This window comes from Acomys minous (assembly GCF_964271855.1).
Source record: "Acomys minous genome assembly, chromosome: 13".
In the NCBI taxonomy this organism is placed as follows: Eukaryota; Metazoa; Chordata; class Mammalia; order Rodentia; family Muridae; genus Acomys; species Acomys minous.
The window spans coordinates 57,586,237-57,613,663 of record NC_140495.1 but is presented as its reverse complement, the minus strand read 5'-3'; the positions used below and the strand labels follow the sequence as shown (position 1 = coordinate 57,613,663).

The window sequence follows — 27,427 nt, the reverse complement described above, 5'->3', positions numbered from 1 at the left end:
GGTCAAGTGACTTTGGGGGGGCCGCATTTTTAATAAGACTTGACCAGAATCTGGTCTGAGGTGAGGGTTGATTGTTACACGCCATCTGTTTATGAGGCTGAGGGAGTGGAAGGAAATATATAACTTCCACCCACGTTCAACTGCGAATCTCAGAGGCACCAAAAATAGCTGCCCAATTGTTGGGCCCTGAGATCAGCCCAGCTCAGGGAAAACAGGATGCCTCTCTCTCTTTCCACGTCACACTTGGTTAAGGCTGTTCCCATCCCTCAAAGACTGAGCTAGACTGTCCTTCCATTCCCTCTTATAGTCTCGTCTCTCCTGAGTCCCAGACATGACTATAGGAAAGGCCAGGTGGAGACCAAAGTCACCAGAGAAGCTGTGTGGGTGCCTGCCACTCCATGTCACTCTTTCCAAGGGTGAGCTCACTTCCAGGGGGACTTGGTATCCGTGCAGGGACACCCAGGAGTCTGCAGGACGTCCATCTTGCCTGCTTCCGGGAGTGACCAGAAAGCGATGCTTTCTCAGTAATGTAGCCTCACTACACAAGAAAGCAAGTCGTGTCTTCCTGTATTTGGATAACAAGTCAGATATGCTTAAAGACAAAACAAAATCCTTTGACCTGGCAGGCAGACGTATCCGTAGTGCTTTATATCCCCACCCACCTTGAGACAGGATCTCACCGTGTTCCTGGCTGTCTAGAGCACGCCATGTAGATCTGGCTAGCTGGGAAGTCACAGAGATCTGCCTGTCTCTGCCTCCCACCTGGTGGCATTAAAGGCAGGTGCTGGGACCCACGCTCTGACCTTCTGGTTTAGGAAGCGGTGGTGGAGGAACTGGAATCAGTGAAGACAAGGCTGTTCAGTTCCTTGGGTTTGCAGCCCAGCCCAGTCCCGCGATCCCCTTGCTCTGAAGTCCTCCTTTTGGGGAATCCTCCTGCCCCTCAGTGCCAAGCCTTCTGTTCTCACCTTAAATGTACCCTGAAGTTTACCCGGCTCTCAAGAGACTTTTATTCTTGTAACACACTAGCGCACTCTAAGAAACTACCCAATTGTCACTGGGGAGATGGCTCAGGGGACAAAATGCTTGCTGGACAAGCATGAAGACCAGCGTTTGGTTCGCCAGCACCTACATAACAATCCAGGCAGGTAGGTAGCCTGAGATCCCAGCAGCCAGGCGGTGGAGGCGGGGGAGGCCACATGAGCCATTGCTGGGTGCAACAGAGGTCAGGACCCCATAAATATACTGGGGAGCAATTGAAGAGGATAGCTGACATCAGCTTTGGTCTCCATAGACACGTAGGCACGTGCGCATGTGTACTCACATGCACACATGCACCCAAACATGTGAACATGCATAGACTTATGCAGCGCACACTACACACACATACAAAGTGAAACAACTCACAGCAACCAAAAAAACAACACTATCCAATCTTTTGGTGGTTCCTCGTTCTTAATAAATGTATTGTCATGTGATCTAATCTTTAAGTGTCAGAAAAAGATGCTTTTCAATTTTCTCCTCGATGCTAGAGATAAAGTCTTTGATGTCACATAAAATAAAAATGTTTAGTCCTTCCCTGAAATCGAGTTTCTAATGGAAGAAAAAGCCTTCTAATGGGGGGCTGGAGCGATGGCTCAGCAGTTAAGAGCACTTGCTGCTCTTGTAGAGGATATGAGTTCAGCTCCCTCATGGCAGCTCACAACCATGTGTAAGCCCAGGTTCAGGGGATCTGGTGGCTCTTCTTCCAAGGCTTCTGTAAAAATATACACACTTGGGGACACACAAATGCACATAAAACAGCATATTTAAAAAGTAAAAAACAATAATATGCAATTAAAAGTATCTACTACTGCCAGGCGGTGGTGGCGCACGCCTTTAATCCCAGCACTTGGGAGGCAGAGGCAAGCGGATCGCTGTGAGTTCGAGGCCAGCCTGGTCTACAGTGCAAGTCCAGGACAGCCAAGACTACACAGAGAAACCCTGTCTTGAAAAACAAAAAAACAAAAACAGAAACAAAAACCAAACCAAAGCAAAGCAAAACTCAGTTCCTCTGGGAGAGGAAAGTGTTCTCAAGCGCTGAGCTATCTCTCTTTTTAAAGATAGGTTCTGACCACAAATCTGAGGCCAGCCTGGAATGTATCCATCTTCTACCTGAGTGCCGGGGTTATAGTCATGCACCACCATGTGTGCTGGCTTAGACTGTTTACACAGTAGTTGTGATTTAAAAGAAGCGATTTTGTCTCAGATTGCTTGTTTGATTGTTTCTTGGTCAGTTAATTCAGTATCTTTAGTTGTATAGGTCTGTCCAGGTTTTCTCTTTCTTCTTGAGTCAATTTCAGTGGTGTGCTTTCAGGTGTGATCATCTCACTTATCTAATACCTTGTGTTGCACCTCTCATAATTTTGCTTTTGTCAGGTAGGTAATAATTTCTGTTCCTTGTCTCTTGATTTTCCTTTTTTCCTCCCTGGACAGTCACAGAGCCTCATCGATTTAAAAGACTGCACTGTTTTTCCCCCTCTGTTTCTATTGTCTGTCATTAATTTCTTTTCTAATTTGATTATTTGTTTTGTTGTTTGGTTTGTTATTTTTTTCCTCAGCGTTGAAAGAAGGAACGTCAGATTATTAATTTTAGGTGTATCTTTTAAAATATAGTAATTTGAGGCAAGAAAAACATTCCCTCTGGCCACTGTCTTGGCTGCTTCCATAAGCACGCCATCTTTGTCTCATTTTTAGTCATCTCAGAGTATTTTCTAACTTGTGAGTCCTTAGTGTTTAGTAACCATGTGTGCACATTCCCCAAATTTCTCTGGCTTGTTTATATCAGACTTCCATGCATCTACATTGACCTTATGCTTGTGTGTGTGTGTGTGTGTGTGTGTGTGTGTGTGTGTGTGTGTGTGTATAGGACTGCGCACACGGGAACACGATGCCCTAGAAGGCCAGGAGAGGACACTGTAACTCCCGGAGTAGAGTTATGGGTGGTTGTGAGGCCACCGGTGTGGGTTCTGGGAATCAAAGTCTGGTCCTCCGCAAGAGCAGCGAGAGCTTTAGCCTCTGAACCATTGCTCCAGCCTGCACATTGTCTTGTTTTTGTTTTTGTTTTTTCCAGACAGGGTTTCTCTGTATAACAGCTCTGGCTGTCCTGGAACTCCCTCTGCAGTCCATACTGGCCTCGAACTCACCTGCCTCTGCCTCCCAAGTGCTGGGATTAAAGGCATGTGCCACCACCACCTGGCCCCCTTTATTTATTTATTTATTTATTTTTTGAGACAGGCTTTCTCTGTGTAGCCCTGGATGTTCTGGAATTCACTTTGTAAACCAGGCTGGCCTTGAACTCACAGCAATCTTCCTGCCTCGGCCTCCCGGATTAAAGATGTGCACCACCACGCTGGGCAATAATCTTATGTGTGTGAGGAGGGTGGCTCTTACATATGACATCACCTAGTAGTGGAGGTCAGAGGACAATTTGTGTAGGGAGTCGCCTTCCTCCTTGATGTGGGTTCTGGAGATGGAGCTCAGGTGGCCATACTTGATGGCGAGTGTCTTCTCCTACTGAGCCACCTCACCAGCCTTTGGAATAGTTTCAGGGACACCTAGACGTAGCTTTAACGGTGCTAGGATTACAGACTGGGTTTCTCTGTGTAGTCCTGACTGTGCTGGAACTCCGCCTGCCCACTGCCTATAAACAGCATACAGTTCTCTTCACAGGGACTCACTGCTCCGCACTTCCACATGAGCTCACTTGTGTCCACTGAAGGAAATCTACCTTTCCTGCAGGGAGGAACAGCGATGAACTGTTTTATCTGAAAATGTCTTTATTTTGCCTTAGTTTTTAAAAACAAAACAAAACAAAACAACCCAGGATATTTTCTTGGATACAAGCGCCAGCATGTTGATCAATGTCTTTTCTTTCAGCACCTCCTCCCTCCTGGCCTCCCATCTCTCTGATGAAAAGTCAGCTGCTAGTCTTCCTGCGGATCTTCCCTGCCTAACAACTTAGTTGTCTCGGTTGACCTGAAGATTTTTCTTTGTCTTTGCCTTTCAGCATTTTTTTAAAAATTATGATGTATTTGACTGTGAGCTTTATTTGTGGTGCGTGTATGTGCATGTATGGGCATGTCCATATGTGTTCAGGAATGTGTCTGTGTCTGTCCTAGAGATGTGGTGCTCTAGCGATGAAAGGGAAATTTTATCAAGTCAGAAATGTCATTTTTGGCTTGCTGAATGAAGAGGAATTCCCCTGGTGGGGAATAGGAGGAACTTGAGGCAGAGAGTAAGGCCCCTGGGAAGACTGTGTGCGCATGCATAATTTCTCTTATAGGTCAAATATGAGTATTTTGTGGCTGGTTTAGTGGAGAGAACAATGAAGGTCATATTCCTTTTTTTTTCAGGAAGCTGAGACTCTATCTGGAAACACAAAATACAACCGCAGTGAAGCAGTAAGGCAGTAAAATACTCCAAGGCCCCACACTCAAGTCTGGGTGCTGCTGTAGGATGCTCAGCAGTCTAGAGACGGAGTGGTAGGGACCACCTCACCCACAGGGCAGGCAGATGGTGCCTCAGAGAGAACAGAAGCAAACCTCCAACTGTTTGCTGCTTCCCACACATTGGTCAAGGAGATGATGGGCTGGAAACCGAGACTCCTGGAGAAGCCCCACCCATCTGTTTTGGCCACTCCAGTAATAGACCAGTTACAGCCTATTTCATCTAGTCAGTTAATCACTGGGTTTCCTATACCCTCTTTTCGTTCTCTCTAGAGGAGAGAGCTGAGCATGCATGTAGTTTGTATAACAGGATTCAGTAACAGGCAGGCAGGCTGCTTTGTTAGCTGCGGCCCCCAGAGCCACCTGAGTCTGTGCTTTGGAAACGCCTGTGCTACTTGTTTGAGTGGGTTAGAAGGAAGCCTGCAGCAGGAATCAACTGAGATCCCAGGCAAAGAAAGCTTGGACTTAAATAAGAATGGCAAAGATAACTTTCAGCTAATACTGGGACATTATTAAACTTCAAGCTTTAGTCCCTTTGACTTTCACATGGGCCTCACATTCAGAGGGAAACAATGCTTGCTTAGAGGTTTTCTTCCCTTATGTATTCCTCCACACTCATTTCCTGTCTCTGGAGGTGTGAACGGCACTGCAGTCTCTCAAGTTTCCTTCTAGAGACAGCTTGTGTACAGACCGGAAATCACTAGTACACTCTGTTCCTTAAGTTTTACTTAAACTGTTTTATTGTTTGGGAATTTCATACATGCACATCACACGTTTTGATCCAGTCCCTCTCCTCCAATCCTCTAGTCTCCTATCCCAACTTCATGTGCTATTCTTAAATCCACTGAGTCCATTTTGAGATGCCTGTGTGCGCGTTGTGTTTAGGACCATCTACGGAAGCTGGCGTGGCCTCTCTGAGACCGTACCCCTGGGAAAACTGACCCTTGCTCTGCCCTCAGCCCTCAGTTGTTGACAGCTCCTCAGCCGGGGGTGGGGCTTCGTGAAGCCTTCCTCTGTCCATGCTGGGAGTTTGGCTGACTTGACCTCACATAGGTCTTGAGCTATAGTTATAGCTACTGTGAGTTCATGTGTGCACAGCACTGTCCCGTGCAGCAAGCACTGTTTTTGTGGCAAGGGACTTCGGATTTAACTCATGTACACACACACACACACACACACACACACACACACACACACACACACACAAAATAACACAGCGGGTCCTTTGAGCTAAGAGAGCAGCAGCCGCAGCAGCAGCAGCCGCGGCAGCGGTTCATTCTTCTTTTTTCCAGAGTTCCAAAGAGCCTTCTTATAGTCAGCAAAACAGGAATCCTCCTCCCAGGTGAAATCCCTCAAGAGGTGATTGCACACAGGAGGACAAGTCTCGAGGAAGGAAGGGGCACGTTCTCGGAGCAGTAAACATGACTAGCTAACCAAGATAAACACAGACATGGAAGCTGCTAGAAACAGGACATGAAACAGCAAGACAGGCAGGCAGCCCAGCCGGGCCTGGTTCCTGCGTGTTTTGTCATAGGTGTCTACTATTCCCGTCTCTCCAGCCTTCCTTCTGCATTGATGCCTCAGCTGTTTCACTGAGAGCGGAACACTCCGTGGTCTCTTATGCTCAGAACACCAACCAGTTGTGAATTTCTGTCCTGATCTCCATCTACTGTAAAAAGAAACTTCTCTGAAGAGTTGACAGATGCCCTGTCCTATGGGCACGAGAACCTATGGGACAGTTTGTTTCTATGTCCACTTAGGAGACTAATAGTATTAGATGCTCACTAACGATGTAGGCAGCTCTGCTGGCTAGTTTGTACATCACCTTGACGGAAGGAAAGAAGTTAACATAAGTCAACTGGGAAGTCAACGGAAGTCATCTGGGAAGAAGACATTTTAATGGAAAAAAAGACCACCATCAAATTAGTCTACAGATGAGGCTGTCAGGCATTTTTCTTAATTGGTAATCGATGTGGGATAGTCCAGTGCATTGTGGTTCTGTCATGCTCTAGGTGAACAGCCCCAGAGTGTATGAGCAAACAAACTGAGCAAGGCAGTCATCAGCATCCCTCCATGGCCTCTGCATCAGGCTTACCTCCAGGTTCCTGTCTTTTCTGACTTCCTTCAGTGATGGTCTGTAGTGTGGAAGTGTGAGAGAAAGAAACCGTTTCCTCCCAGGTTTTATTACAGCAATAGAAATCCTGACTAAGACAGCAGCCAGGGGTTTTGGGGCCCAGTTAACGGTCTTAGGTATGAGTCTCATTTTGTTGAAAAGACTATAAATCCAGTCAGGGCATGGCTCATTACCCCCCCCCCAATGTCCATTGTGTATGTATCTGATTGATAACTTTAGACACAGATCTTTGTTTTGTTTTATTTTTGAGACAGGGTTTCTTTCTGTTAGCTCTGCTGTCCTAGACCAGGCTGGCCTTGAACTTACGGAGCTTCAGCTGCCTCTGCCTCCTGAGTGCTGGAATTAAAGGCGTGCACTACTATCACCCAGCTAGATGCAGATCTTTATGATGGAGAATGTCTTGATTACATGCATTTCCAGAACACAATAGCCAGCTAAAAGAATTTAACTATTTTAGCTATATCTGCAATGAAAATGCACATTTTTTTTTCCAGCAAAATGAGCCACAGGTTGATTTCTGATGAGATGCTCTTTGGAAGAGAGGAGAGTCCTCTTTCATTGTAAGCTCAAGGCTCATTGGATATACTCCAAGATAGATTTGTTTTCATTTAAAGAAAAAATTGTGACTTAAAGTCCTGAAGAGAAGAGCAAAACCACTGAGAGGGCCTCAGTTTTGAGCAAACCCACTTTTTCTGCCAATCCCACTGTAATGGGACAAGAGTGCATTTTACACCACCGAGATAAACAGCTGTCAAGAACCCACCCCAGCTCAGATACACCAGATAGGAAGCTCTCTGCACGAGTGACAATAAGACATTTAGTACATCACTAAAAGTGCCTTTCTCAGAACGAGTCCCCACCCTCTAGAGAAAGTGCATTTTAAAGGATGATTGTCATTATTACTTGGTAGCCTGACGATTGTCATTATTACTTGGTAGCCTGTTTGGGCTACAGAGAAACCATTTCGCATCCCTAATGTGAGAGTCCCTGCATGGGAACAAAGAAAGGTGTTTCCAAGGCAAAGAACAAGTAAACCAGAAAGCAGCAGGTAGGGCTGGTTTAGGGGATGCTCAAGATGGCTGCTGACAGAGTCCCATGCCTGGCTGTGAAGATGCCTACCAGGATTAGGGTTTGAGTGTCCAGTTGTCGTGAGCACTTGGGCTCCTAGGGTGTGTGTGTGTGTGTGTGTGTGTGTGTGTGTGTGTGTGTGTGTGTGTGTGTGTTTGCCAGGGAAATGTGCACCACTGCCGGGGTAAGGCTGGGTTTGGCCTTGCATCTGTGGAAAGGTGTAGCCTCCCATTGTTGACTGGATACACTCACAGAGAAAGAATAGAAACCAGAATGGTCTTTCCATTCCTGGAAACTCAACTTTTGATCGTTATCTATAGAAGGAAGGCCTTGCTTGGCTCTTCCCGTCTCTAGAGGTATAATTGCACTTGTCAAATGTTTAGGATTCTTGAGACATTGTAGAGGAAGTTCATCTGTCCTTGGAGTGGAAGATACTCTTACTTCTAAGTGGCTCACGTTGTCCCTACAGCACAGCTGACCTTCAGTGGATTTAACATGGCAGTGATTACAGTCCTGCCTCATTGGGAGCAAGATACAATCAGAAAAAGCCCTAAAGTCAACTCTATAAATGCAAAGCAACTATGCTTCCACTGATCTTTAAAAAAATTTTTTTTAGCTTTTATTCATAAATAGTTACAAAGTTACAAAGGTTAGGGTGGTCTTGTACTTTCCCCTCTGTTCCCAGGGGTGACACTAAATATGACTGTGGTTCACTATGGAAACCAGGAAATCTGCATTGACGCTGGTCCTTCTCCTACTGCTTTCTTGTTATAGGAAAGTATGAACCCTACAAATTATAGGCCTGAACCCCAAGAAAAGGAGAGAGTCCATCTGCTAACACTGACAACTCCCAGCTACAAGTTCTCCGCACCTCACCCCTTGCAGCCTAGTTTGGTTTTAGAACTTCAGTTCTTTGGGTAGAAAAACGATGTCCCTGGAAGATGTACTGACACTAGCCTTCCATCCACAGAGAAGCCACCTTCCCTCCTCACCGTCGCATACAGATGACATTCCAGATGGTACTGGGCAAGGAAAAGGGATGGGGAGAAAGGTGGTGAAATGCTGCGTCTGAACATGGCATGGCTGTTGCACACATGAGCTCATATGGGTGTCTTATCTCTTGTGTTGTACTTTAATGTTTTTTTTCCCCCAAGACAGGGTCTCTCTGTGTAGCCTTGGCTGTCCTGGACTCACTTTGTAGACCAGGCTGGCCTCGAACTCACAAGGATCTGCCTGCCTCTGCCTCCTGGGATTAAAGGCATGTGCCACCATGCCCGGCTTTTAATTTTTTTTCCCTCAAAACTTAATTACATGTTCACAGGAAGTTGCAAAATTAGTACAGAGAAGCCACAAGAGTGTTCACCTCGTATCTCCCAACTATTAAATATTCAGTGCTCATTGTCCTGCATGTTATACTCAGAGCATATAATGGAGTCTTGCTTTGTTCTCACTTTATTATAAAATTTTCTCGGCTTGGATCAATGGCTCAGTGGGTAAAGTGCTTGCTATGTAAAGATGAGTGCCTGAGGTTGGAGTCACAATATCAGCATTAAAAGCCTGTGTGATGCTTACCCCTCTAATCCCAGCACTGCAAGGCTGAGACAAGGGATACTGGGAGTTCATTGACCGGTTAGCTACACCATCAGTGAGGCCAGGTCATTGAGACCCTGTCTCTGTGTTACGCAGCCAGGCTCACTGCTTCTGCCTTCCAAATGCTGGATTACAGACACCCACTACCTTGTCCAGTTTGTTCCTTAAACTGAAAAACCCCTGCCCTTCTCCTTTTCTATTTTTTACTTATTGTTTAATTTTTTTGGGGGGAGGGACGGGGGCAGGTTTCAAGACAGGGTTTCTCTGTTTAGCCTTGGTCGTGAAAAATGTGGCAATGAGAAAGTTTCTGAACTTGCATGTTCAGAAATATTTTGGCATGTAGCCAAAAATTAACATGAAAAATCAAACCTGAAATGAATCTGAGGTGTGTCCAGAAGGACTTTGCTGTTTCCCATCACATGACTTTGCTGTAGCCTTGGTTTTGAACACACATGTGCACTTGGCATTGCCACTGCAAGATTTGAGCCTGTAGTGTGTTAAGGATTTCATGTAATTTTTTAAAATTGTTTGTACAAAGTTTTCAGCTTCTATAGAGAAGTAATGGTTGAATTATGGAAAACAAAGACTTGCTAATATTTTTCTACTGGCATTCCTCAGCTTCTAAGTATCAAAGGCTTTTGGATGGCGTTGCATTAGGATGTTGAGATTCTCGCTTGAATTTTATTTTAAAAAATCATTAAATGTAGTTTGGCCTGGGACTAGGACAGAATTTCTGAAGTGATCCTAGACGTGTTTCTGCTATTTTATGCCACACACTGGTATGAAGTGGCATTCTCAGTACTGCTGGGTAGATAATCAAAGTATCAATGAATTCTGAAAACCGCTGACGATGGTTTTCTCTGAGCTAGGCATGGTAGGGCTTGCCTGCAATCCAACACTTGGGATGTGGAGGCAGGGGGACCAAGAAGTCCAAAGCCAGCCTTGATTATCTGAGACCTCCCCAGCCCCTATCTCAAAAATATCAAACCAAACTAAACCAACCAGCCAAACAAACAAAAAGATGTCCTGTCATATTAAATATTCAACCAAGATTCATGTGAAAGTAAGCATGCCCATCTCATTAGTATGCATGTTTGCCTTTGTCTTTGATAAATGCTGTAATTATATATGTATATATATATATAATGAGATAAAATGATCTTTATGATTTATTATTAGTAAATATTGGATATGTTTGCCTATTTTATATACTTATATTCCTCAGGGGTTACATAGAAATTGCTTGGTTGAAAAGGAGTCCTCAGTGGAAAATGTTTAAGAAGCCTTGTGCTAGAGATTGACTCACTTCTTCTTTGTGGAAATCCGGTCTGTGTCCATTTACACATTCAGACCATGTAGGGAGCAGAGAAAGTCCTGGGTGAGTGGAGTCCTGAGCTTGGTGCTGACACGAGCCAGCCATGCCAAAGACTCCAGAGCCTCAGACCACGGAGGAAGGGCAAAGCTTTCCTCCAGTCCAACTTCAGATATCAATAGTGCAGAAAATGCCCACCATCGCTCTCTAAACCCTGATACTCATGGCCAGAAGACGGCAGCTCCTACTGGAAGCTCCTTGTTCAGCTGTATATAACAATCCTGCCTCCATGTTTTATCTGTATGCAATAACCCGCCTCCTTGTCCAGCTCTATACAATAAACAGCTTCTGGAAGCTGAGGTATCTCTGGCAGGAAGCCCAGAGCACCCAGTTCCAGCATTCTGTCTGGGGATCTGGCTATGCATGGCTTTTCTTCCTTCCCCGGCTGCTCCAGGCAGGTTGGAGCCAGCGTGGCGGACTGGGCACATTTGAATTTCTCTGTGTTGTTTGTTGTGTTTTGACTTCTCTTTCAAAGGATTCCAACATTTGTGTGATGGATTTAATAAAATCTTCTGAGTGCCTTCACTTTTGTATCTGAAGGAGAATGATGCTTTTTCATTTTTCTAGAACTCACCTTTTGTTGGAGTCAGGAACTTTTTTTTGAGGGAGGGGTATTAGTTATTTACAGGGCTGGGGAGATGGGTCAGTAGTTGAAATCTCCTGCCACCTAGGCCTGACAGATGACCTGAGCAACACCATGGAGCCCATGGGGTGGGAGGTGGGGGGCGGAGGAAGGATGGGGGGGGAGGAACCAATTTTGATATGGTAGAGTGTTAATGTTATTTTTACAGAACAGTGTTTTGTTTTGTTTTCTCAGTTTCTCTCTTAATCTGACTACCCACAAATAATTGACATTGAGCAGTTATTAATCTATTATTTATCCTCTAAGCTAATTTGGCTTCCTCCAATTCCCCCAGCATGCACCCCAGAGGTACTTGCACTTTGTAGCTTTCTTTGCTAAGCTCTCTCTCTCTGGTCTTTCCTGGACACTTGCTCGAGGTTGAAATCCTCTACTTCTTCTTTTAACTCCTCCTCTCCTGGCTGGCAGGAAGTCTAGGCCTATTCTCTCCCCTGCTTAGTGACTGGCTGTAAGTTGCTTTACTGGCATATCAGGGGACAATTGGGGAGCAGTGTATACACAAATTGAGACAGGAGATTCTCAGAACAAGGATTACAACCAAATATGGTGGGTACAGAAATCAACATTTGAATCACACAATAACCTTATGCCCACAGTAGAGCATTTTCCCAATCTTAACACTCCAGTGGGAGGTGGGTACAGGAGAATAATCTGGAAGCTCCCTGCTTAGCTTGCCTGGAGGTCTTGGTGAAGTGGCAGAAAGACGTTGCCTTAAATAAGGTGAAGGCAAGAACCAATCCCCAGGAGTTTTCCTCAGACCCCTATACATGTGCTGTGGCAATGCCCCAAATAAATAAATAAATAATATACACATGCAAGTACTCAATGTTGAAGTTTTGTCTTAGCTTAAAAAACACCATAGTTGGAACAGGATTTGTAACTGCCGCCACCCCGACATGCACTAAGCTTAGGTCCCCAATGTAGCAAAGGGGAGCTGGGATCATGGGGTGGAATCCTCATAAATAGCTTAAAGCCATTATCCTGAGTTCTATGCCGACAGGGCGGAACTATCACGAGAGAAGTTATGAAGTGCACACGTCTTTTCTCAGCTTTCCCTTCTTTCTCATAACCTCTTTCCACCCTCATCCTGTCTTGTGATATACATGAGGCCACCTGATCTTGAGCCTTCCTGCCTCCAGACCTATGATCTAAATAAACCTCTTTCCTTTATAAATTGTTCAGTTTCAGGCATTCTGTTGTAGCAAGAGAAAATATTTGATAGTGGCCCACAACCATCTGATGTTTCCAACTCATCCAGACAAACTTTCACAGACAAGAACTTTTTCATTTTTAACATCCACACCTCCCTAATTTAAGTCACATAAATACATAAGGGGCTAGGCAGCCTGGATGGATTTGAAAGTGTTTGATATAGCGACATTCAGCCCCCTTGACTAGATCACTGTTTGTACGTTGCTGACTTGCTATTAATAGACTAGGCTGGTTGTGTTGAGGTCACTCAGTTTAAAATACTCAGTTAACCTGGGAGGATGCCAGGGGAGAAGAGGTGAGGGAGTGTGTGGAATTCTGTGCAGTCACGTTTCTTTCTTCTTCCCAGGCCCATAGCTAGACCTTACACCTCAGCCTCCGCTGCAGAGAGAGTGGCAGTGGGATTGAATGTAGCCAATGGTACATAAATGAAAGTGACAAACGAATGTCTCCTCCAAGTCTGCCGGGTGGACGCGAACCCCATCACCCTCCAGCTTCCTGTCTCCTTCTCTTTGATGGAGAGAAGAGCCTGAAAGTCACTGGTAGAGATGGGAGACCCAGAGATGAAGGCGCTCAGGTCATGTAGAGCAGTGGTTCTTGGCCTTCCTAATGCTGCGGCCCTGTAATACCTCTCCTGGCCTCACCATACCTCATGCTATGGTGACCCTCCAACCATAAAAATATTTAATTGCTACTTCATAACTGTAAGTTTGCTACCGCTGCGAATCATAATATGAATATCTGAAATGTGACACACACATACCCAGGGGTCACGACCCACAGGTTGAGAACCACTGACTCCGAGGACCAGGATTTTGAGGCTCTCTGTGAACCTGAAAGGACTTACAGCCACTGTGTTTCTGTAAGACTGTCTTCTTAGAGCCATGATTACAGTAGTTTCTGATGTAAAGGACCTTTGTATCGTCACAGCTGACCCCTGCCAGTCTTTCTACGGGCAGTGTCTCCCTAATGGCTTATCAAGAAGCAAAGGAGATGGCCACCTTCTAAAAACACCCTTTAAAAAGAAAGCAAATGGGGCTGGAGAGACAACTCTGTCGGCAAAGTGCTTGCCAAGAAAGTTTGAGGACCTGAATGTAGATTCTTAGCATCTTTATAAAACATCGGGCATGGCAGCCTTTACCTGTAGCTACAGTGCCGGCGAGGCAGAGACAGGAAGACCCAGGGGTGTGCTGGCCAGAGGAGGTGTAACTGACCTGGTGAGCTCCTGGTTCGAGACCTGTCTCAAGAAACAAAGTGCAGAGTGTGCTGTCGAGTTTTATGTTAACCTGACCCAAGCTAGAGACACTGGTGAGGAGTGGGGCCCAGTCTGTTGTGGGCGGGGCCATCCCTGAGCTGGTGGTCCTGGGTTCTGTAAGAAAGCAAGTCATGGAGAGCGTGCACTCCTCTCCAAGTTGCTTTGGTCACGGTGTTTCATGATAGCAGTGGTCACCCTCACTAAGACAGGGAGCCATTAAGGAGGACACCAGATATCAGTCAATGGCTTCCATATGAATGTGGAGACAAGCACATCTCACACATACTACATGCACAGACACAGACACACACACCGACACACACACAGACACACACAGACACACACATTGACACACAGACACACATTGACACACTGACACACACATACACACACACACACACTGACACACACACACTGCACACAGACACACTGACACACACACTGACACACACACAGACATACACAGACACACACAGACACTGACACACACAGACACACACACAGAGACACACAGACATACTGATATACACAGACACACACAGATACACACACAGAGATACACAGACATACTGATATACACAGACATACCCACATACACACACACACACACACACACACACACACACACACACACACACACAAGGCGGGGGAGAGAAAACAGCTGGATTTGGGCTCCTCTCATCATTATTCATTCCATCGTTCCAGGCCCTGCGATTGTACAGTGAGAAAAACAAAGGTCCCTGCTCACAGGAGCTCACACCCTAGAGTAGGTAACAAGCAACACCACCAAAGCCTCAGATGCTACTGATGTCACGAAGGAACGCGGAGCAGAGCCCGTGGACGAGACATTTCAGGACACACGCATGTGACTTTAGCCAAGGCCTCACAGTGCTAAGAGAACAAGTCACATGGCTAGCTGGGGCTGGGGGACATTCTAGAAGAACAGGTCAGTAAACAGGGCCTCTTTGCAACCAACTTAGACATTCTCCTCCTGGTCTTTATAATCTAACCTTTCCTCTCATCTCCCCTGTTCCCACGTGAGCAGCCCGCACAGTTCCAGCTCAGAAAGGGACATACAAGAGGACTTGAGCGTAGAAGTCATAGGGGTTCTAGCCTTTTGTCCATGTCCTGTGTCCTCATAAGGGTCACCGGGATGCCTTGCACTAGGGTTAGAGGTTCCTAAGGTAAGAAAGGGCCACGTTGTCCCTTGCTATCATCTGTAGTGTGTGTGTTTGTGTGTGTGTGTGTGTGTGTGTGTGTGTGTGCGCACGTGCTTCCCTCAGGGATATCATTCCCATGTAATCAAAAATCTCATCACAAGTGACAAGCTTTGCCAGGTGGTAGCATTGCAATGTAGTTGGAAGAATGATTTAAAATCTCAAACCTACCAAGAAGAGACTTGATACCCTATGAACATATACCAGAGGAGGAGGTCCCCCTCAGTCACAGTCATAGGGGAGGGGAGTAAGGGGAAAATGGGTGGGAGGAATGGGAGGATACAAGGGATGGGGTAACAACTGAGATGTAATATGAATAAATTAATAAAATATATTAAAAAGAATAAAATCTCAAACCTAGGGAACCTTTATGTTCATAGAAGACACCGTTGTCCAGTTCTTCCTCTGCTGTTGTGATGTGCTGTGGCTGTGCTGCTCCAGGCGGGTTTCCAGGCAGTGGGGCGGGCGTTCAGGTATTGCCGGTCAGTAAGTGACTAGAGTGGTGAAGAGGAACCAGAATTGCTTCAGGTTATTTAAGACTGAACCCAGCCTGGTCTACACAGAGAAATCCTGTCTCGAAAAGCAAGCAAGCAAACAAACAAACAAACAAAACCCAAACAAACAAAAGATTGAAGTGTAGCCAGCACTCTGGAACCCGAGGCAGGAGGATTTTGAATCTGTGGCTATTTAAATGTAGCTAGTGTAGCTAAGGCTAGCCCGAAATCCTGCCTCAAAAGAAAAACATCAACAAGGAAGAGCGCGCCGACTCTTACATCTTAGCTTATTCCTCTGTAAGATGAGCCTGTGGGGATTTTCTCAGTATTAAGTGAGGTAATGGATTTAAGGTACTTAAAAGAATAGCTACCATTCACTCATAATGCTAAGTCCTTCAAGTAGAAGCAAGCATGGTAACTGTCAAGGCTGGGTGGTGTGTGCCCATGAGTCTGAGAATAGAGCTGGCCAGGCGAGGAACCCATTCTTTCCCTTCACAATGTACATCGAACTCAACACCACAGCGCAGGTATTCCCAGACTCAGGGCGGCTTGACTTTGGAGTTTTCAACTTTCCTATGCAGCAAGTCAAGTGCATTTAGCAGGAACAGAGCTTCGCCTGGGGCTTTGGACCATTTCCTGGGTTTTCCGTTAGGTGCCAGAGTCAAGAGACAGTGAGAGCTGCAGTTCACCGCCAGCTCCCGCCATCCTAAAAGGAACCCAACAGTCAGCAGTGAGCTGTGTGGACTGTTTTCTGGTTTGCTTGGTAGATGAAATGTATTTCCAACTATGACGGTGGGTTTATTGGAAATGAACTCCCCTCCTAAGTCGAGAAGCAGGTGTACACACAAATGTCTGGACTGCACCCCTGCTGTCTCTCAAGGCCACCTCTGGTGACCAAAACACCTTCACCAAGAGTTCTAGCAAAGATTCAGCAAGCATTGTCCCTTGATGAAGTTGCTTAGTGTCCCCAACGCCCACTTCCTTTTCAGAGCTAGTGTTTCCATTTTAATTCTTTTCATATTCTTCCTCACATAATTTCCTCAAATTAATATTTTTTCCCTAGGTTTGGAAAATTGAATTTCCTCCCTTCATTTCATTTCCCAGTCTCCCTTCCCTACCAAGAATTCTAAGCAGCATCAGGGACAGACAGAAAAAAAACGAAAGCCGTTCAACTGAAAAGTAAACAGCTCAAAGGTCAAATAACAATGGAAGGGTTGTCACAGTCAGAAGGCAGTTGCCAAGAGTTTGGTACTGACGAGTCATGCTCTGAGACAGGACAGGTGGAGCTCAATTGCCAGGGCCTGGGCTTCCCAGAGAAGGCTTCTCTGCAGGACCCAATGGCCGGTTATTCCCAAGCTGGGCCAATCCATGTTAAGAGGGTGGCCCGAATGAAGGCAGAGACCTCTAAGGGTCAGTCTCTCTTGGAAGATGGGATTGGGGACAGCAGGTAAAAGGATGTGTTCAAAGTGTAATCCGGACTTTGGATGGTAAACTCCACGGGCTAGGCGTTTAATATTTTCAGGATAGAGATACTGTGACAGAGGTCAGTTGCTGGTTGAAGGCAGGCTACCAGTTATTTGCCAAAATGTGAGTTCAAAATAAATATGACAAAGTTCAGAGCAATGGTGTGACCCTGTGGTAGGAATATCCTGTCCCTAATTACTCAGTAAACAGAAGTGACACAACCCGTCTGGAGAGCCAGATTGCAGTCATCAAGGCAGTGAGTACTTCCAAATGACCTTGAACTCGACACCCTTGGCTGGCTACAGCTTAAGTGATATCTAACTTTGTTTTATTAGAAGGTGTGTTACCATCTAAGAGGCCTCCGTCAACTGCAGTGACTGTGGCAAGTGTCCCAGGAAGGGGAGCTGGCAGGGGTGGACATGAAGTGGGAGTGCTTGGTGAGACTGCTGCAAGAGTACACTGGGCTATCTGCTCTCTGCCACCTGCCTGACCCAGGACTATTGGTTTGGCGGGAGGACGGCAGGTTTGGGGTGGACGGCAGGACGGCTGTGGCTTTGGCTGCTGTGAGTTGGTTGGCTTTGACATTTTGGTTTTGGTGGTGTGAATAGAAGCTGGTATTTGGGCAGTCAGAGGCATGCACACAAATGACTCTACAGAATGATCCGTGACTGAGAATCAAACCTTTCAATACTTTTTAAATCACTGAGGCAATAGAAGAATGGAGAAAAGGAAAAAAAAAAAGAAAAAAAAGAAAAAAGAAAAAAGAATCCCTGAGGATGCAGCAGTAGACTTTTCTGTTGGAGACAGAATTCTTTCTTTTTGGTTTTCCAAGACAGGGTTTCTCTGTGTAGCCTTGGCTGTCCTGGACTCACTTTGTAGACCAGGCTGGCCTCGAACTCATAGAGATCTGCCGGCCTCTGCTTCCCTGAGTGATGGGATCACAGTGTGCATGCTCGGCAGAGACAGCATTATTTCTAGTGTTTGTTATCTTTTACTAGATCACTGACTCAAAAAACCAAGAACTGGTGTCACTGAGGGGCCAGGAGGGGAGGTGCTCGCTGTTAAACTTGACAATCTAAGTTCAACACCACCACCGCAGCCAGCGGAAGCCACCTGGGAGAGGAAGAGAGCCACTTCCTGTCCTCCGACTTCCGTACAGCCACCCCCCCACCACACAAGTGCTCACACGTGCATGCGCAAACACACACACACACACACACACACACACACACACACACACACACACGCCTTTATAGAAACCCAACAAGTGATCTCGGCAGCTCTTCAGCTTTAAAATCTAAAACATAATTTAGTATCCAAATACTAAGGCAATACTTGCTTGTGGAATCTTTTATTAACAGATTTTCATAAGCATGGTTTTTTTTTTGTTTTTTTTGTTTTTTTTTGTGCCAGTGTTTGAAGAATCAGGTGTGGTTTGGGATATGGGGCTGCTTTCAGATTGTCTGGGAGAGTTAAAACTAGCCCAAGACAAGGTAATAGCCTCTAGATCTGCAACATTCCAACCTTTCCGAAGAACTGAAATTCTAATCAGTCAATCAGTCTTTGCAAATACACTCCCACCCCTCCACCCCCACCCCACCCTCACCCCACTCCATCGCCCAGTAGTTTTCCTTCACAATCTTTTTTTGACCGTGGCAGCTCTTGACTCCGAAGCTGCTATCTGGCAAAACTATGACTACTCCTTTGACCTCTCCTAGCTGAGCACCACTTATGAGCTGCTCCAACTCCACGTTGCTTTCCCTCAATGAAGAAGAGAAAGAAAACAAAGGACGCAGGGTTGGGCAATCTGCCTGAAGTTAAGCGAGAGAACAGATTTCCTCCACCTGGCAGCGTCTCCTGCTGTCTGCCTTCTCTCCCTCAACTCCTACCTGCTCTTCTGCCCAAAAGTGTATTTGTTAATCTAATTCTTAATGTTCGCCACTGTCAGCTTTCTCAGGGTCAGGCTCAGAGGACGAGCCTTACGCCCTGTTTCTTTTCTGTGGCCCTTGACCTTCCTTGGTGGTTCACCAACACCACCATCCTATGCCTTTGCAACCCCTAGCTCCTCTTTACTTCCTCTACGCGGCGCAGAGGTAGGCGGGGCCGGAGCCCGAGCCACGCCATGATTGGCGGTTTCCTAGCAACCGCGGAGATGCAGTTGTCAACAGAGACTGGACTCTTGCCACCTTGCGCTAGGGGCGGGGACCCTTGGCCAGCTCCAGCCCCAGCCGGAGCCACAGCCTTGTCCAGCGGTGGGGGATGCTGGCCAAGCCCACCTGCTCTGGTCAGCTAGGCTCCGGAGGGTGGGAGGGTCGCTGCTGAACTCCAGCCGCTTGGCCTTGCAACTGAAGATTTCCTAGTAAGTGTGGGACACCGTGCTTCCAGGCTAGAACCTTCCAGGTTTCCACCCGCTTGTGTAGGGAAAACCAAGTTTGCAAGGTCGCTCTTCTTACAGAGAGGGCTTTCTTCACCCTCGCTCCCTGCAGAGGAAGCTTAGCTCCCTAATGCTTGTCTTTCCGCAGCCTAATGGGGATTAGAGGACGTAGCACACTCATCTGTATATTAGAAACAACGATCAAAACTAACAACCACAACCCAAAGCGATCATCTTGAGCGAAAGTGGTTTGCAGCTTTCAGTCTGGGGAAAGCCTCTGCTTGCCTCCGATTCAATTCTTCCTGAGCGTTCACCTTACTTTCTCTTTCTAATATGGACATTTAACTCCACACAGCCATTCCTTTCATCCTCTTGAGAACTAGCCAGTTCTTGTCAGCGATGACCTATCCCTCCAACTCCCCTACCCGCTAACGCTCAGACTCTTGGAGTTTCAGTTCTTGGTCCTCTTCTCTCAACAGTGGACAGTCTATCTCAGTCTCCTTAACTCTGCCCGTGTTTATCAGAGGTGACGATCTCAGTCTGGCTTTGTCTTTTAGGGCCTGAAAGATGGGGGGAGGGGAGCTGTTAAGAATTGTAACAGGATTCATCAGGGAACATCATCCCAGCTTCCTTTCTTCCCAGAAGAGAGTTAAAGACACCCACAACATAGCACCTGCATCCCACCCCACCCCCACAGATTTATTTTCTTTCCTTTTTTTTTTTTTTTTTTTAGAAACTAGCAAAGATAAAAGTTGTTGCTGATCACAAGTGTACCAAGGGGCTAACCTGAGGTAATGGAGTTTAAATTAGACTCTAATCAAGGCCACAGGCAGCCATGGGGTATCTTGTTGGTGTCTCACTATGGGCAGAAGACTAGCAGCTGGCACTGAGGGCACTTCCTTCTTTTGGTTGGAGCTTTTGGGTTTGTGGTAGCTCTGCCCCGCCCCTACCTGCAGGCTGGCTTCAAACTCACAGTCTTCCTGCCTCAGTCTCTTAAGAGTTGGGATTACAGGGCTTGGCCATCTTCATCTTTCTGTTTGCCCAGGAACGTTGCCTGTCCATGGCTTCAGCTCAGGTTTTCACTTCCTTCCTAGACTCAGGAAATCCTTTCTCTTTTCTAAGAACTCGATGGCTCATTGCACAATTCCAATTTTAAAACTGAGGACAACCAGAGGTGCTTGTAACTCCAGCACTGAGGAAGCCGCAGCAGGGCGACGCTACAAGCTCAAGGTTGGCCTGAGTTCCATAGTCAAACTGTGTCTCAAAATACCAAAATCCAAAACTAAACAAAAACCCTGCCATCACCAACCAGTCATCCCTTGCTGTAGCGCAGTGCCCACTAGTATGTATTCCCTCAGACTTCTAGGCTTCTCTGCCTCAGAAGAAACTCCCGAGTAATCACACTAAATAATTGCATAGTCACACCCAGAAAACAGGGTGTCTCTGTTGAAAAGGATAGCTGTTTCCGGATTGTAACTTTTCTAGGACCAGGTCTTTGCCTTGTTTGGAGACAGTCAGGATTTTCTCAGTTGCTGTGACTGATTTAATTCATCTCCATACTATATGGAGTGCCTGCTAATAATACAATAGTAATAATACAATAATGACTGTAATGTGCTGGTGACACTCATGTACTTTGTTCCTGTAGCTATCGAACTTTTGTTTAGTCTAGAGAGGGCAGGCTTGTGTCCGAGGCCACAGGGATGAAGCCTCAAAGCAGAACGTAGGCTTCAGGCCCTAGAGAGATGGCCCGGTGTTAACAAGAGTTGCTGTCCTTCCAGAGGACCCATTTTTGGTTCTCTGTCCATCATTCCAGCTCCAGGGTTTCCAAGGGCACCTGCACTCATATGGTGAAAAGACAGACATACAGACACACAAATACACATTTTTTAAAAAGGTAGGGTTGCTCAGGGCAGCCTTAGAGGGTTAGTGAAGGAAGGCACTCTTGACAGGGGTGCAGAAGGTTAAGACTCCACATGAGACAACAGCTGTTGGCACGGACAGGAAAGCAGGTGGGCTGTGTGTGGTGTGGGCAGTGGTTAAGTCATCCCCGCCCCGTCACCTAAAGTGGGCAGCGGTTAAGCCCCGCCCCGTGCGGTTGGCCGTGGTTAAGCCCCGCCCAGTGCGGTTGGCCGTGGCTAAGCCCCGCCCTCCGCAAGCTTCCTTGCTCTGACAGCTCTTCATGCCCTCTGCCTAGAGATATTTTTCTCTCCTTTCCTCTCCTCATAGTCTCTGGCTCAAGTTCATTTTCCAGCCCCTTTCATCCCAGGTATCCTCAGGCTATAAAAGCCCAGGACAAAGATTTGAGTCAGAATGACTCTTACAGCCTGTCTGATCTGATAAGGCCAGCCACATCTTTTTAAAATTTAACTTAAGGGGGAAAAAAAAAGTCACCCAAGCCCGAAATGGGGCTGGGGCATGCGTTGTAACAAAGTTAAAGAATTCAGTTGCTTTGTAAAGGATCCGAACACGTGTCCTTTAAAATTTAACGAAAATTCAAGCAAATTAAAGAATGTTGCTCTTCGGCTTAAAAACCAAAGGCATTGCTCTGGCTCTGCTTACCAGTCTTTAAGGCTGTAAACGGTTGTGAGAAAACCTTATTAGGGCAGTTTGTATAAAAGCACTCCCTTTAAAATCTAAGGCAGATAAGTCCCCCCACCCCCACCCCCACTGCTCCCAAGTGAGAAGAGAGGAGACGCTGGGCATGTTTCTGGGAGGAGAGAGATTATGTGGACTTAATAAAATTGCCAGGTCATTCTTCTTAGCTTCTCTTGTTTCTGTAAAAACAGCCGAGGCAAGATTTTCAGCTGCTGTCTCTGTGGACAGCTCTTTAAGAGCAGGCTCAGCCATGTTTGTCTGCCTTGGTTTCTATACTCTCGGATATAACCCGGTAGCATTGGCGAGTGGGGCTTAGAAAAATTCTTGGAGGGCTTGGGGAGGTGGCTCAGTGGAACACCTGCCGTTGTAGCATTAGCATCCAGGTTTGGCCCCCCAGCACCTATGTAAAAAGCTAGGTTCTGTGGTACCACTTGCAACCCCAGCCTTAGGAGCAGAAACAGGTAATTCCTGTAGTCCCAGGGCCAGTCAGTTTAGCCCACTGGTGAGCTCCAGGCCTAGTGAGAGACCCTGTCTCAGACAGGAAGGTGGAGAGTGATTTATGAAGACACCAACTTTGGCCTCTGGTCTCCATATACATTCACACACACACACACACACACACACACACACACGCACACACACACACACACACACTCATGCACACATGCACGCACGTCTACAGCAATACATCATGCACAAAAAAGTGCTTGGAGTAAAAGCATATCATAAAACAAAACAGTTACCGGGATAACAACTTTTAGATGCTTTATTTTTACGCTAGCTCTTTCCATACTATTAAGCGCACACAATACAGACTTGGACACGTTTGTTCTTGGCAGCAGCCTTCACTAGTGGTGTCATGTAGGTGTCCTGGTCTAGAAGGGTGGAGTCAGTTCCTATAGTAACAGGACAGCTTATGCTGAGGTTTGTGGGGACATTTTTTTATTTGTTTGACTTTTGTTTTTGAGACTTGGTCTCACTATGTATTCGTCTGGCCCCCCAATTCTTAATCCTCCTGTATCAGTCTCCTGAGCATTATAGGCACATGGCACTGCTCCTGGCCTGCACTGAACTTTGATTCTACTGTTTCCCCTGAGTCATGATGCTCTTCAAGTCACCTTGTCACAGACTCCTCAAAATGAGTCTTGTAACCTTGTTCTCACAAGGTCAGAGCTTCCCCAGCTGTATGGATGTGTAGACCTTTGCAAGTGACCCTTGATGGATAGTACAAAGTCACAGAAACATCGACTCCGGCAGCTGAGCCCCTGCTACGGGAATCAAGGTTAGTGCTCCCTGCCTGAGGACCAGCGAGCCCGGCTGGAATGCTCTGCACTCTAGTGGTAACAGAGTGGCGAAGAAATGGCTTAGAACTCTGCTCCTGTTGCTCATGGGCTATCACAGGACCTGTGGAAAAAAATCTCTTTAAAATCCCAATGGCTCAGAGGTTAAGAGCACTGACTGCTCTTCCAAAGGGCCCTAGTTCGATTCCCAGCAACCACATGGTGGCTCACAAGCATCCACAGTGTGATGTGATGTCCTCTTCTGGCCTGCAGGTATACATGCAGGCAGAACACTGTAGACATAAAAATTGTCTCGTCTTCCCGCCGGCAGGAACGACACAGACACCAGGATCCTTCTCAATCGCACTTTATTGGGAGCATCCTTTGAGGCTGAAGCGAAAGACCCTGAATGCCTGCGAGCACGCCGCTTAAATACTGTCTGTACGTGGCGTGTCAATGTCTCATTGGTTACATTTGGATACCTCATTAGCATGCCTCATTAGCATGCCCCATTAGCATACCCCTGTTCGGGAGGGGTGCATTGAGAGGGCTTATGTCTGCGTATGTGCGGGAGCTGTAACAGTTGCCGTCTCAGGTCGCCGCCATTATCGGGTGTGGCCGTGCCTTACCAAAAAAAAATCTTAAAAACAAACAAACAAACAAAAACCTCAAGGCCTCGACTCCTCAGCTACAAGCAGGGTGTTAACACTGTATAAGTGCCGTGTCTATGAGCGAACTAAGGGCTCAGCCAGAAGGCTGCTCAGCAAATGGAGGCTGCTGCCAGTATTTCCTATCATAATAGAAGTCACAGAAGACAGACTCGAGAGCTGAAGGGCCTGGGCCAGATCCTTAGTTGGCCCTCCTGGTGGCCTTAACATTGTGAGCCAGCCGTTAGCACCTCCTACCGGGTGTAAGATTGTGAGCCAGCCCATTAGCGCTCCCTGTCTCAATTTCCTCATCAGTACAATGAGAATAAGAGTGCAATGCTCTTCGAGGCCAGAAGAGGACGCCAGATTCCCCTACGGCTGAAGTTAAAGGCAGCTGTGAGCCCTCCAGTGTGGGTGCTGGGAACCGAACTCAGGTCCTCTGGAGGAACAGAACATTTTCTTAACCACTGAGCCATCACTCTATCTCATAAGGTTGTTGTGAGAATGCATACTGTACTGTGTATTTCATAGTTTGCTATTCATGCTTCTAACTTCTTTTCTCAAAACATCCCTGGCTTGGGGCCATCTGATTTTTGTGTTTGACATGTCATCACACTTTGAGGAAACAGAGCTATTTTTTATTTATATATTTTTAGAGGTTTATTTTCGTGTGTGTGTGTGTGTGTGTGTGTGTGTGTGTGTGTGTGAGAGAGAGAGAGAGAGAGAGAGAGAGAGAGAGAGAGAGAGAGAGAGAGAGAACGTGAGGATATGTGTGGGACACTCTTGGCTTGTCACAAGGGTGTTAGGATCTGAACTCTCAGCCTCATGATGTGTAACAATCACTCTTAACTGTCGAGTCCCTAAAAATCAAGTTTTAGAAATTGGAAAGGGGAGCCATTTTATAACTGAAGAGGCTTTGGGGTCCTAGGAAGTAATATTAAACAGTAATATTAAACACCAGATACACAGCAATTAGAACCTTCTCACTACCACCAGGTATTGATAGAATTGTGAACTTCGAGGTTGCATGTCCTCCCAGTCTCAGGCCCCGCCCAGCTGCAGTGAGCAGGTTAAGATTGTGTTACAGGGCCAGGTGGTGGTGGCGCACGCCTTTAATCCTAGCACTCGGGAGGCAGAGGCAGGCGGATCGCTGTGAGTTCGAGGCCAGTCTGGTCTACAAAGTGAGTCCAGGACAGCCAAGGCTACACAGAGAAACTCTGTCTCGAAGAATAAAAATAAAATAAAAGATTGTGTTACAGTTTGGGCAGTCTCTCCCTCTTGCGTACACTGGCTATATTTAGGCCAGTTGAGATGAGTTTAATATGCTGCATATTGCTTTGAGTCCAGTTGATCCCCGAACAGCTGGTTCCACCAGCCAGAAGGAAGTCCGATTTTAGAGTGAAGCCACAGAAAACAAAGCATTCAGAATACAGATTTACGAGTTCCAGTGCAGTGGAGCTGGGGTTGCTGTCACCCCCGGTTAGCTAGTCCACCTCAGGGGTTTTGCCTTCTCTGTCCTTGTTGAGTTCAAAATATTCCGTGGGAATAGAGTTCGCATGCAGATGTGCAGTGTGGCTTTCTCGGGATAGTGTTTGTTTTTCTAAAAAATGGATGAGTCCTGTATTTTTCTAATTATAAAATTAAATCCCATTTTAGAAATGTTTAAATAATGGAAAAAACCACTAGAGAAAAGGCAAAACCACACATACTTCTACTGTAGACCTGTTAGTGTTTTATATTCAGATATTTCACAGAATACACATATGTGGATACATAATTAATGGATACTGCTTGGTAGTGTGCATCTATACTGTAATTTTAATCGGTAAATAAAATTCCACTTCACCAGTATACTGTATTTTATGGTAAGTTCATCATGATGTTGATGTTCGAGCCCCACCTCACCATGTTTTCATGAGCCATGAACTTGACAATTTTCCTTGCAGGCGGTCCCTTGCGACTCAGGCCTTGACTTAGAGATGTCTTCCTGAGCATCTCGGAGCAAGACAGGAGAGACCAACCAAAACCAGGCCAGGCATGGCTGAGGAGAGCCTCATCTCATCTGAGAGATGGCTTCAGCTGCATGGCCTGAAGAGCAAGAAGCTGACCTTGAAGCAGATCCTATCGCAGATCGGATTCCCACAGTGCGAAGGTACAGTAAGTCGCGGGCAGCCTTCAGGGGGGCTGCTGCAGCCCCTCAGAAAGCCCAGGCCTCTGCGCTTGCTTGGGCTCCACATCTCTGCCAGGGGGAAATGCTTGCGCATGCTGCACCCCAATATGTACACATCATATAGAGGTACAACTGTTAACTACACAATAGTGCTTCACTTCATCTGTGTGTGTATGTGTGTGCATGAGCACATGTGTGTGCATGTGCACATGTGTATGTATGTGCACATGTGTGTGGAAGCAAGAGGAGGATGTCAGGTGTCCATGTCTATTTCAGTGTGCCTTATTTCCTCAAGACAAGGTCTCTCACTGAACCTGGTGCGCATAGCTTTCCTGGCCAGGCTGGCAACCATCAATGTCTAGCGAGCTTTTGGTCTCCTCTCTCCCACTCTCAGCACTGGGGTATAGGTGTGTGCAGACACGCCCGGCTTTTTCACCTGGATGATGGGGAGGGGTCAAAATTCAAGACCTCATCCTCGTGCAGCAAGCACTCGGACCGCTGGGCTGTCTTCCAACCCCATTAGATTCATTCTTTGTGTGTGTGTGTGTGTGTGTGTGTGTGTGTGTGTGAGAGAGAGAGAGAGAGTCGTGTGTATGTGTGCTACATGTATGTAATTTTGTGTATGTGTGTGTGTGTATGTGTGTAAGTACATATGAGGATAAGATTTCTACGTGGTGTCTTCCTAGATCACTCTCTTAGATCTAGGTGGCGAACGCCTTTAATCCCTGTAGTTGGGAGGCAGAGGCAGGTAGATCTCCCTGAGTTCAAGGCCAGCCAGCCTGGTCTACATAGAGAGCTCTAGGTCAGCATTGGTTAGATAGTGAGCCACTGTCTCAGACAAAACAAAAACAAAAAATACCCCAAAACCCCCCAAACCAAAACTATTTTTAATACATTTTATTTATTTAGCTGAGGGTAGGGTATGTGGCAGTCAGAAGAAACCTGTGGCCATCAGTTCTCTATTGTCATCATGTGTGTCCTGGGGATTGAACTCAGGTCCCCAAGCTTGGTGGTGAGGGTTTTTACCTCCAGCCCACTTTTTTCTTTTCTTTTCTTTTCTTTTCTTTTCTTTTCTTTTCTTTTCTTTTCTTTTCTTTTCTAGACTCTCCTGGAGTTCACGGATTGGGTAAGCTGGTGGTTAGTGAGCTTTGGAGAACAACCTCTTTCTTCCCAGTGATGGAATAACAAATGTTCACTGTCATTTATTTTTTCCTTTGAGACAAGGTCTCACTAGGTAGCTCTGGCTGGCCCGGAACTCTCTCTGTAGATCAGGCTAGCCTTGAACTCACAGAGGTCTGTAAAAGGAACTTTTATTTGCCTGTTTCAGCTGTTGTCTGGGAGGCTTACTGCCTCTGTCTGCTAACCTAGGCCTAGTTCTGGAAGCTTCTAGCCTCGGGACAATCTAACCTAGGCCTAGAATGTTTTCAGCCT

General features: G+C 46.4%; 1 protein-coding gene across 7 annotated transcripts in view; it reads left to right on the top strand.

Annotated features, from left to right (window-relative positions):
* Positions 1-18,638: 18,638 nt before the first annotated feature.
* VWA3B (von Willebrand factor A domain containing 3B) overlaps positions 18,639-27,427 on the top strand; it is a 185,507-nt gene continuing 176,718 nt past the window's right edge. For 2 of the 7 annotated variants that reach the window (XR_014773985.1, XR_014773986.1), the window contains exons 1-3: positions 18,644-19,286; positions 23,066-23,181; positions 25,773-25,978. Coding sequence is in view for 2 of the 7 variants with exons in the window: in XM_084754603.1 (XP_084610729.1) it covers positions 25,864-25,978 (115 nt within the window). In the remaining 5 variants the exon portion in view is untranslated. Of the gene's footprint in view, positions 19,287-23,065; positions 23,182-23,510; positions 23,621-25,772; positions 25,979-27,427 lie in introns of all 7 variants that reach the window. The other 5 variants (XR_014773984.1, XR_014773982.1, XM_084754603.1 and 2 more) reach the window with 5 other exon arrangements.